The sequence below is a fragment of the Dendrobates tinctorius genome, unplaced genomic scaffold (genome assembly GCF_039654945.1).
Source record: "Dendrobates tinctorius isolate UK_male_01 unplaced genomic scaffold, ASM3965494v1 ptg000064l, whole genome shotgun sequence".
NCBI lineage: Eukaryota > Metazoa > Chordata > Amphibia > Anura > Dendrobatidae > Dendrobates > Dendrobates tinctorius.
In genome coordinates this window covers 5304943-5317508 of record NW_027361732.1, presented here as the reverse complement: position 1 = coordinate 5317508, position 12566 = coordinate 5304943, and the positions used below count along the sequence as shown (strand labels likewise).

Here is a 12566-nt window from a genome sequence, read left to right as displayed (position 1 = left end):
ACTGAGCAAAGGGTCTGAAAAATTATGACCATGTGATATTTCAGTTTTTCTTTTTTATTAATTTGCAAAAATGTCTACATTTCTGTTTTTGTTCAGTCAAGAATGGGTGCAGAGTGTACATTAATTAGAAAAAAAAGAACTTTTTTGAATTTACCAAATGGCTGCAATGAAACAAAGAATGAAAAATTTAAAGGGGTCTGAATACTTTCTGTACCCACTGTATATAATGTTTATGACTGCTGCCTCACGATTATCTCAGACATAAAATGACAAATTATAATTGTTTTCTATGTAAAAAATGAGTAGGTTTTCTTTTAGTAGTGTTTGCTTTACAAAATAGTTAAAAATTACAAGTATAGCACTATTCATTTACTATCCATGCGCCAAAATCTGTCAATGAGAAAACTAAGTGATTTAAAAAAAAATTGGTTCAGAATAAGGTAAGGGGAGATTGCCTAGCCATCTCCATGAATTATTAAATTGTAATACAATCTTAGTACAGGTCGTATAGTATGTAAACTTTACATGTGCTATATCCACTATCATCACAGTATGTGCTATCACTGAGCACGTGGAGATACAGGCTATGCAGGGTGCCAGGTGAAACAAACAATATGATATTAAATAGCAAGAACAGTTACAATATTCATGGTAAAATATTACTATCATCATGACTTGAACATATAATATAGTGTTATATAGTTTTCTTTAATAATTCTTCTAATCCGAGTTGCAGTAATATGGTTCTTGGTCTGGAAAAAGGGGTTGTCCATCACTTATATAGGACACAACTTTAAGGATATTACTAATATTTTTAAAATATTAATAGTAAGTAATAAATGAATAACTGCAAACGGAGGAACTCCCTGACCATAACTGATTGATACCAAATCCTCATGACCTTCCTGTCTTCTAACTTAGGCCTGTTTCATACATTCGTTTGTCACCATTAGTCAAAATCCGCCGATTTGCAAAAAAAACGGATCCGCCATTTATCTTGGCGGATCCGTTTTTTTCCCCATTGACTTTCATTATCGGCGGATTTTGACTGAGGATCGTCCGTTGCATCCGTATTTCTGTGGATCCGCCAAAAAAATTTGGCGTCCGCTGAGATCAACGAACGGACAATGCAACGTTTTTTTGGTGTCCGGATCTGTATTTTTCTCTTTTGCTACATGTTTAACCCTAAATCCAATCTGACTGCTGGATAAAATCTCTCTCCCCGCGAGATACCTGTTCCCGCTCCATGATCCCACGAGATACCCGTTCACGCTCCATGATCCCGTGAGATACCCGTTCACGCTCCATGATCCCGCGACATGCCCTCTCTTCTGGATACCGCTACATCGCCGGTATTTTTTTTTCGTTTTCAGGCGAGGTTCCTTTAAAATTACCGTAACGGCGGATCCCAGCGCACCAACGGCCCGGTGGCTCCCGTTGGCGTTTCATGGGCCACGGATCCGTTTTCTGCCATTTTGGCGGATTTCGACTGACCTGAAAAACTGAAGTGTGAAACAGGCCTTAGAATTTTTGGTGTAAAGTTAAGGATCTTATCTATTGAGTACCAGGTATACAGATCCCACTGAATCCCCTGCATTACTTACTCCCTGTCCCACCCTTCCCACTTGGGGGAAAAAAATTGACAGGCTGCTCCCCCACAAAATGCCTATTAGCAAAACATTAGAAAATAACCCCATCTCCATGAATGACTGAGTTATATTTATGAATCAAGGACTTTAGAGACATGGAATTTCTGATCACTTTACTCCAAGATAAAGTTGATACTTTTAATGATATTTGGGCTTTATTTGGATTAATTTGGGTCCAAACATGATCTCTGATGGTAAACCAGTGATAACACTATTTTTATACAAGCTATCTGTCCTGCTCAACCATCAATACAGTTTCATGATTGATTACAAAATCCATATGGTTAAAAATAGAAGTATTTATTTAAATCAGGTCATGTAAGAAAACATAAGAATCAGTCATTGGATTTGAGAAATGTTTAATAAACCCAAGTTTTGCATACCTGTGTATTTGATTCTGAAATCCTCATTTCACAGCCCCTCGCCCCTTTGTGTATGTCTCTCCGTGTCATAGTTTAGTTGCATATTTCTTACAATTTTTTGTTTGTACCTTCTCTGCTGATATCTGGCTAATAGAAGGCCTTGATGTTAGACATAAACCCCTTCTTGAAATTTTCTTGACATATGCACAAAACGTAATCCGAAAAGCTGTATTTTATAGCAGTAAGGTATTTTTCTTGGGGTTTAGTTGCTAGAACTACTGGAACCTTCATTTTCCTATTACAGGACATCAGCTGCAATGAAATAACATCTTTGCCACAGCAAATAGGTTTACTGAAGTCTCTGCGTGAGTTAAATATAAGAAGAAATTATCTGAAAGTTCTACCTCAGGGTAAGTGCTCATGTGTCCTGTGTGTTTTCATAGGTTTACACTAGAAAGATAAGTTGTATAAGGCCTGGGCTACATAGGCCCTTTGTCTGTGACTTGTCACGTGGCTAAAGGTCACAGTATGGCATGACCACTTCACAACATAACAATTATGAATGTGGTGATGAAGGGGTAGCACGGTGGCTCAGTGGATAACATTGTAGCCTTGCAGCACTGGAGTCCTGGGTTCAAATCCCACGAAGGACAACATCTGCAAGGAGTTTGTATGTTCTCCCCATGTTTGCGTGGGTTTCCTTCCGGGTACTCCGGTTTCCTCCCACATTCCAAAGTCATACTGATAGGGAATTTAGATTGTGAGCCCCATTGGGGACAGGGATGATAATGTGTGCAAACTGTAAAGCGCTGCGGAATATGTTAGCGCTATATAAAAATTATTATTATGTGGTAACTTTGCTAACCTGTATATTTCTCTTTGTGTTGTAGTTGCAGCTATTTGAGGGTCATTGTGTGTCCCTAGGCAAAAGTAACTTTATTTGAATAAGTCAAGTTAAATAAGATTTAATGAGGACTTTACACCAAATAATTCAAGTTGAAATGGACAGGATACAAAGTGTAATATTGGCTGTCGAGCAGAATCATTTTTTTTTTTTTTTTAATTTTGCCTTTTATGTTGCAGAGATATTAGAAATCAAATTGTTTGCCACCTAATGACTCATTTTTTTGTTCAATTGGGTGTTATCACTGGGGATATATACTTCTTCAGCCTGTATGAGACACCCAGTCATAAGCAGGCAGCAACACACTGGAGAAAGAAGAACACACCCCCTCCCACTATACCTGAAAGCAGGTTTCTTCGTGTGTGAGATATATAATGTCACACAGTCCCATCTCTTTGTCTTAATTACCTCCTGCATGATTAAAAAGTGCTGCTGAATTTAGCTGTGTCACATTACAAACCTTTCTATTGACTCTCCTTGTCTGGAGATGTGTCGGAAATCACACTAATGTCTATTGGCTCAATGCAACTTGGAATTGTTGTGCAGTGAAATCTGAGCAACCTGTCATTACATTTCACACAGGAGTAGCCCAGAACAGATTGCTCCTGTGTGAATTGTAATGACACCATTCTCAGTTTTCACTTATTAAATAACCAGGTTAAGAGCCTGGCGTTGCCCGGTCATAGTGAATAACTGTGTTTAGTTATAACAAATTATAATGATAGCTATATATATATATACACTCACTGGCCACTTTATTAGGTACACCATGCTAGTAAGGGGTTGGACCCCCTTTTGCCTTCAGAACTGCCTCAATTCTTCGTGGCAGAGATTCAACAAGGTGCTGGAAGCATTCCTCAGAGATTTTGGACCATATTGACATGATGGCATCACACAGTTGGCGCAGATTTGTCGGCTGCACATCCCTGATGCGAATCTCCCGTTCCACCACATCCCAAAGATGCTCTATTGGATTGAGATCTGGTGACTGAGGAGGCCATTTGAGTACAGTAAACTCATTGTCATGTTCAAGAAACCAATCTGAGATGATTCGAGCTTTATGACATGGCGCATTATCCTGCTGAAAGTAGCCATCAGATGTTGGGTACATTGTGGTCATAAAGGGATGGACATGGTCAGCAACAATACTCAGGTAGGCTGTGGCGTTGCAACGATGCTCAATTGGTACCAAGGGGCCCAAAGAGTGCCCAGAAAAAATTCCCCACACCATGACACCACCACCACCAGCCTGAACCGTTGATACAAGGCAGGATGGATCCATGCTTTCATGTTGTTTACGCCAAATTCTGACCCTACCATCCGAATGTCGCAGCAGAAATCGAGACTCATCAGACCAGGCAACGTTTTTCCAATCTTCTACTGTCCAATTTCGATGAGCTTGTGCAAATTGTAGCCTCAGTTTCCTGTTCTTAGCTGAGAGGAGTGGTACCCAGTGTGGTCTTCTGCTGCTGTAGCCCATCTGCCTCAAAGTTCGACGCACTGTGCGTTCAGAGATGCTCTTCTGCCTACCTTGGTTGTAACGGGTGGCAATTTGAGTCACTGTTGCCTTTCTATCAGCTCGAACCAGTCTGCCCATTCTCCTCTGACCTCTGGCATCAACATGGCATTTCCGGCCACAGAACTGCCGCTCACTGGATTTTTTTTCTTTTTCGGACCATTCTCTGTAAACCCTAGAGATGGTTGTGCGTGAAAATCCCAGTAGATCAGCAGTTTCTGAAATTCTCAGACCAGCCCTTCTGGCACCAACAATCATGCCACGTTCAAAGGCACTCAAATCACCTTTCTTCCCCATACTGATGCTCGGTTTGAACTGCAGGAGATTGTCTTGACCATGTCTACATGCCTAAATGCACTGAGTTGCCGCCATGTGATTGGCTGATTAGAAATTAAGTCTTAACACACAGTTGGACAGGTGTACCTAATAAAGTGGCCAGTGAGTGTATATATATATATATATATATATATATATATATATATACAGTGGGGCAAAAAAGTATTTAGTCAGTCAGCAATAGTGCAAGTTCCACCACTTAAAAAGATGAGAGGCGTCTGTAATTTACATCATAGGTAGACCTCAACTATGGGAGACAAACTGAGAAAAAAAAATCCAGAAAATCACATTGTCTGTTTTTTTTTCATTTTATTTGCATATTATGGTGGAAAATAAGGTCAGAAACAAAATTTCATCTCAATACTTTGTGATATATCCTTTGTTGGCAATGACAGAGGTCAAACGTTTTCTGTAAGTCTTCACAAGGTTGCCACACACTGTTGTTGGTATGTTGGCCCATTCCTCCATGCAGATCTCCTCTAGAGCAGTGATGTTTTTGGCTTTTCGCTTGGCAACACGGACTTTCAACTCCCTCCAAAGGTTTTCTATAGGGTTGAGATCTGGAGACTGGCTAGGCCACTCCAGGACCTTGAAATGCTTCTTACGAAGCCACTCCTTCGTTGCCCTGGCGGTGTGCTTTGGATCATTGTCATGTTGAAAGACCCAGCCACGTTTCATCTTCAATGCCCTTGCTGATGGAAGGAGGTTTGCCCTCAAAATCTCACGATACATGGCCCCATTCATTCTTTCATGTACCCGGATCAGTCGTCCTGGCCCCTTTGCAGAGAAACAGCCCCAAAGCATGATGTTTCCACCACCATGCTTTACAGTAGGTATGGTGTTTGATGGATGCAACTCAGTATTCTTTTTCCTCCAAACACGACAAGTTGTGTTTCTACCAAACAGTTCCAGTTTGGTTTCATCAGACCATAGGACATTCTCCCAAAACTCCTCTGGATCATCCAAATGCTCTCTAGCAAACTTCAGACGGGCCCGGACATGTACAGGCTTAAGCAGTGGGACACGTCTGGCACTGCAGGATCTGAGTCCATGGTGGCGTAGTGTGTTACTTATGGTAGGCCTTGTTACATTGGTCCAACCTCTCTGCAGTTCATTCACCAGGTCCCCCCGCGTGGTTCTGGGATTTTTGCTCACCGTTCTTGTGATCATTCTGACCCCACGGGGTGGGATTTTGCGTGGAGCACCAGATCGAGGGAGATTATCAGTGGTCTTGTATGTCTTCCATTTTCTAATTATTGCTCCCACAGTTGATTTCTTCACTCCAAGCTGGTTGGCTATTGCAGATTCAGTCTTCCCAGCCTGGTGCAGGGCTACAATTTTGTTTCGGGTGTCCTTTGACAGCTCTTTGGTCTTCACCATAGTGGAGTTTGGAGTCAGACTGTTTGAGGGTGTGCACAGGTGTCTTTTTATACTGATAACAAGTTTAAACAGGTGCCATTACTACAGGTAATGAGTGGAGGAAAGAGGAGACTCTTAAAGAAGAAGTTACAGGTCTGTGAGAGCCAGAAATCTTGATTGCTTGTTTCTGACCAAATACTTATTTTCCACCATAATATGCAAATAAAATGAAAAAAAAACAGACAATGTGATTTTCTGGATTTTTTTTTCTCAGTTTGTCTCCCATAGTTGAGGTATACCTATGATGTAAATTACAGACGCCTCTCATCTTTTTAAGTGGTGGAACTTGCACTATTGCTGACTGACTAAATACTTTTTTGCCCCACTGTATATATATATATATATATATATATATATATATATATATATATATATATATATAGCTGGGTGTATAGCCCCGCCCACTCCACATTGCCACACTCACTCTACTATACCACATCATCCTGTCAGCCAGCGCCACGGGACTACTACCCCTAATATCCCACATCATCCCGTCAGAGCCACCGGACTACTACCCCTAATAACCCACATCATTCCATCAGAGCCACCAGACTACTACCCCTAATATCCCACATCATCCCGTCAGCCAGAGCCACCGGATTACAACCCCTAATATCCCACATCTTCCCGTCAGAGCCACCCGACTACTACCCCTAATATCCCACATAATCTCGTCAGCCAGAGCCACCGGACTACTGCCCCTAATATCCCACATAATCTCGTCAGCCAGAGCCACGGACTACTACCACTAATATCTCACATCATCCCGTCAGAGCCACTGGACTACTACCCGAAATATCCCACATCATCTCGTTAGCCAGAGCCACTGGACTACTACCCCTAATATCACACATCATCCCGTCAGAGCCAACATTGTCAGATTGGCGCTGTTACACCAATTAAAATGATTCCTGGGTTGGAGAAAACTGTCTTGTGTTTCTTTTTTTAACCTGTGTTTGAATTTTTAAGTTAATGAGATGCTTCATGCCAGACAAAGAGAAGTTACTGATGCTGGACTCCCCCTGCAGTCTGTGTCAGAGGGTGGTCTGTGTCGGCACCGTAATAAATTGTGTTATTTCCAGCTTTACAGAAGGAAGATAACACCATAGAAATTATAAGAATAATAGGCCTCAGTTACCATAACTGTCTGCAAGGAAAACTGTTGCTCATAACAACCAATCAGAGCTCAGCGTGCATCTTTTAAACAGCTCTGGTGAAATGAAAGATGCTTAGTGATTGGTTGCTATGGGCAACACAGGCAGTGTAACTTGTTGTGGTCAAGACGATGTGCCTATGAAATATATATATATATATATAAGATTAGATATTTATTATATATATATATATATATAATATTTATTATATAGGGCTTTGCGTGTGGAGTGGGCGTGGATTGATACACACACACACACACACACACACACACATACACTCATTTTTATATATATATAGATTAGATATTTATTTTATGGGGCTTTGCATGTTGAGTGGGTGTGGATTGATATACACACACACACACACACACACATGCACTCATTTTTATATATATAGATAAGTACACTTTTGTTAATTTAGTTATCCTACTGGCTTTGAAAGGTTATGATTTTTTGTAATATTCATTACTTAACATTACTTCCTTCTCTTTTAAACACTTTGATGTAGTTTTGTTTTCATGCCCAATTTATGTTTTTATAGAAGCCGTCTTTCAACTGTTGATCAGCAAAGTCTGTATGCTATAATCACACTGTCTATGAAAGGGCCTTTCCATGTCTGAGTATCTCTGCTCCACGACCTCTTTAATCAGACAGGAATTCCCAAACACAGACTGCTTGTATATAGTGTATCAATTTGTCGATCAACAGTTGAAAGGTGCTTTGAAAGGAGCATGAACTGGGCATTAAAGGGAATATGTCAGTAGTGTTTTACTATGTAATCTGAGAGCATTATGATGTAGGGGCAGAGACCCTAATTCCAGAGATGTGTTACTTACTGGGCCTTGTATTCTTGTTTCAACAAAATCAGTGTTTTATCAGCATGAGATTATTACTAGTGGATTATCTGGCCTGTGCATCCCAGTCCATTCATGCCTTCCTGATTTTCTGTCTTCTGTCACTGTGCAACTTAATCAAGTTTATTACAGAAACTCATCACTTTGCAAAGCCTGGTGGATAAGCAAAAAAAAACAACAAACGTTTGGTTACTTTTTAAAGAGGTACTCCCATCTCCAAGATCCTATCCCAGTATGTAGGAGATAGAATAATATTAGCAAATAACTCCAATTACAAATGTAGTATAATTCTTCTGATTCGCTATGTCACCCAACGTGCATGCATTGCAATAGGTTAGGTATCCATGGTTATGACCACTAACAACTAACTAGCTGTCACTAAGCATGGATACCTAAGCTACTGCAATGCCCTGCACTTTGGGTAAGCAACATAGCTTATCAGAAGAACTATACTACATGTCTAATTGGAGGTATTTGCTAATATTATTATTATTACTACACTTCCTACATAATGGGATAGGATCTTGGAGATAGGAATACCCCTTTCAGACTAAACAAGTGTATGAGCCCGCCTCATATGCGAACAGTCTGCATAATGGGGTTTTATGACCACAGTATAGGATGCAAATAACTAAAAATCAGAATTTGTCACATAGGCATATTTTAAATTTATATACTATAATATATATATATACATACATACACTTTATATAATTGAAAAAGTTTAACCGAAAGTTAAAATATTATTATAGAATAATATTGGTGGACAACCTATAAATGATAGTGAAAAATTTAAAATGGCAATTTTTCTTTCTTTTCCTGTAAAAATGTATTTAAATAAAAATTACAATAAAAAAAGTTTAATGTAAAATGTTTCATATACATATATGTGCATAAAAAAAATAAAGGGGACACTAAAATACCACATATGCGCTTTTTTATTTTTTTTGCAAAATGTTACAAACTGTTGATTTGGCCACTCCTAACATTTCTGCTCTCTCTGATGGATTTTTTCTTTTTTTTGATGATCTGTTTCATTTCCATTGAGAGCTCCTTTGACCGGATGTTGTGGGTTCACAGCAACAGCTTCCAAATGCAAATGCCACACCTGGAATCAGCTAAAGACCATTTACCTTTATTGATGCTGGATTAACGAGAGAATAGCCCATGCAGCCTATTAAAGAGCTGTTCAGATAATTGCCCTAATACTTTTGGTCTCTTTAAAAAGGAGCTGTAATTCCTAAATCCTTACTCCAATTAGGATGTGAATACCCCCAAATTAAAGCTGAGTGTTTGCTTTTATACCCATATCGATTATATAACTGTATCTTGAACATGTTTTGGTAACCCGCTAAAATTTTTTGATCTAAGTGTGTGTGTGTGTGTGTGTGTAATATACGTATCTGCTCTCTCTATCAGTGTTCATTCCTCCTCAAAATCTATCTATGATGTGCTAAAGACACTCAATACATAAGACAAGAGTAAATTTGGTGAAATACAAGAAAGAAGCATTATAATAATATTGCTGCAGTACAGTATAAAACAAAGCTCTTACTTTAAACCAGGAACATTCCATAGTAAATATGGAAGAGAAAATGAGGAAAGGGAAAATACTCACTCAACCCGTCCCCCAACAGACCTATCCATTAAAGGGAATGGCTGCTCACTCTCGCTAGTCTCGCAAGCTCTCTGTCTCGGAATAACCCTGGACTGTAATTTCTCCTTCAAACCACACAAAACCCTTTCCATTTCCTGCCGACTCCAACTCAAAAATATTTCCCGGATCCGCACATTCCTTAATCAAGAATCTGCAAAAACACTAGTGCATGCCTTCATCATCTCCCGCCTCAACTACTGCAACATCCTGCTGTGTGGCCTCCCCTCTAACACTCTTGCACCCCTCCAATCTATCCTAAACTCTGCTACCCGACTAATCCACCTGTCCCCCACTATTTCCCAGCCTCTCCTCTCTGTCAATCCCTTTGCTGGCTCCCAATTACCCAGAAACTCCAGTTCAAAACCTTAACCATGGCATACAAAGCCATCCTGAACCTGTCTCCTCCATACATCTGTGACCTTGTCTCCTGGTATTTACCTGCACGCAACCTCCGATCCTCACAAGATTTCCTTCTCTACTCCCCTCTTATCTCCTCTACCCACAATCACATACAAGATTTCTCCCATGCATCCACCCTACTATGGAACTCACTACCTCAACCTATCTAATTCTCACCTACCGTTGAAAGCTTCAAAAGGAACCTGAAGACCCACCTCTTTCAACAATTCTACAACCTGCAGTAACCCTCGTTCCACCATACTGCTGCACGACCATCTCTCACCTCACCCATCCCTTGTAGACTGCGAACCCTCGCGGGCAGGGTCCTCTCTCTTCCTATACCAGTTGGTGGCTTGTATTGCTTAAGATTATTGTAGTTGTTTTTTATTATGTATGCCCCCATTTTACATGTAAAGCACCATGGAATAAATGGCGCTATAATAATAAATAATAATAATTAAAGCAAAATAAGAAGCCTAACTTTACAGAAGTTGTGGACCCCCAGACTCCCCTCCATCTCCACAATCAGCTCATAGTCTAGCACAACCCCTTTGCTGTGCAGCCTGAGAAAATTAATCTTAATAAAGTATTCCTAACTATTAAAAATTATAGTTTACCAGCACAGAAGCTATGAAACTGACTTTACATTATATTGCTGTGTTTCAAGCAGTGTTGTTTATTGGCTCGCTAACTTACAAGTCTCTTTACCATCTTGTGGTGCTAATTAAGTATATATTCTTATTTGCAGAAATAGTAGATCTTCCCTTGGTAAAACTAGATTTTTCCTGCAATAAAATCCTGATACTACCACTTTGTTTTAGAAAAATGGTGCAATTACAAGTATTAGTACTTGAGAATAACCCACTACAGTCTCCACCTGCACAGGTGAGTGTTTCTATTATTGCCTGATTTTTATACTATACCTTTATTTAGATATTTTTGTTAATTGAACCATCGTAATTGTCCTGTGAACAGTTGAGAAATACAAGCTGTGTTTACCATGCAGTAAGACATTATCTTTATCCTGTGAGAAATAAGCAAATGTATACATTTTCTTACAGTGGTGTTCCAGTAGACTTAGGATAAATATGGCAAAGCTCAATACTGACTTTTAGGATTGCTACTTCCAATAGGTGGCACTCGAGTTCTAGTCCTCTATTCTGAAAAGACAATTTGCATATTTAATTTCTCCAGAGGTGCATGCATGGCGTATAAGTCTCTTCACTCTGACATGCCAGGCCTGGCTTGTCACTTTCCACAAGAGGAAACGTTACCCCTTTGATCCCAGTAGATGGAAGTTATCACGTAATCCTTTGGATAGGTGATAACTTCTTGAACGGTTGGGATCCAATCTCTAGCACCCCCATCAATTCTCAAAATGATGCACTTTCATCCCATTTAGAATGGAGTGGAAGTGCTCATGCTGGACTGCTCCACATCCATATCATATTGGGTGCTAGAGAAATCTGAATACAGCGATCCTGCAGTCCCATAAAAAATGAGGATGAAAGTGCCCTTTTCTGGGGATCATTGGGGTCCTAGCAATCGGACCAACACCGATCTAAAAGTTATCACATAACTTTGGATAAGTAGTAACTAGTGATGAGTGAATATACTCGTTGCTCGAGTTTTCCCAAGCATGCTTGGGTGATCTCCGAGTATTTTGGCGTGCTCTGAGATTTAGTGTTTGTCGATGCGGCTAGACAGCCTGAATACATGTGGGGAATGCCTGTTTGTTAGGAATTCCACATATGTATTCATTCTGTCTAGCAGCCACAAATCATGCTGCTGCGTCGACAAACACTAAATCTCCGAGCACACCAAAATGCTCAGAGATCACCCAAGCATGCTCGGGAAAACCCGAGCAACGAGTATACTCGCTCATCACTAGTGGTAACTTCTTCCAACTGCAGTTCCCCTTTAGCTTTTACTTCTTTTGCATACCATTGATACTTTAAATCTCCACAATAGCACATGTTGATTATCTAATAGGTGATATTTCTTAAAGTAGTTTGTCTGGTAACAAGATCATATTTATAAAATTAAGTCTACTACTGATTGTCATAAGGTGCTGTAAGGGGTTTCCCAATTATTTATTTTAAAATATGATACATCACTAGGTAAAGTTCTGTCTGTAGCTAGAATGCCTCTATAAACCTGTCTAATATGCAGCCTGGTGTTTATTTCCAGCCTGTGTGACATTGCGTACTCTGAACATGGGGGTATCTGCTTCTCCCTATAGTACAGGGTGCCACACATCTTGTCTTCCTCTCTCACATATGTGTCCAATTCAACCAATCACTGGCTCATATGGGA

The 12566-nt window shown here is 40.0% G+C and overlaps 1 protein-coding gene across 4 annotated transcripts in view; it reads left to right on the top strand.

The window, feature by feature from the left end:
* LRCH1 (leucine rich repeats and calponin homology domain containing 1) overlaps positions 1-12566 on the top strand; it is a 323294-nt gene that overhangs the window by 165852 nt on the left and 144876 nt on the right. For all 4 annotated transcript variants that reach the window (XM_073580257.1, XM_073580255.1, XM_073580256.1 and 1 more), the window contains exons 4-5: positions 2316-2421; positions 10999-11135. In XM_073580257.1, the coding sequence (XP_073436358.1) occupies positions 2316-2421; positions 10999-11135 (243 nt within the window). The remainder of the gene's footprint in view (positions 1-2315; positions 2422-10998; positions 11136-12566) is intronic.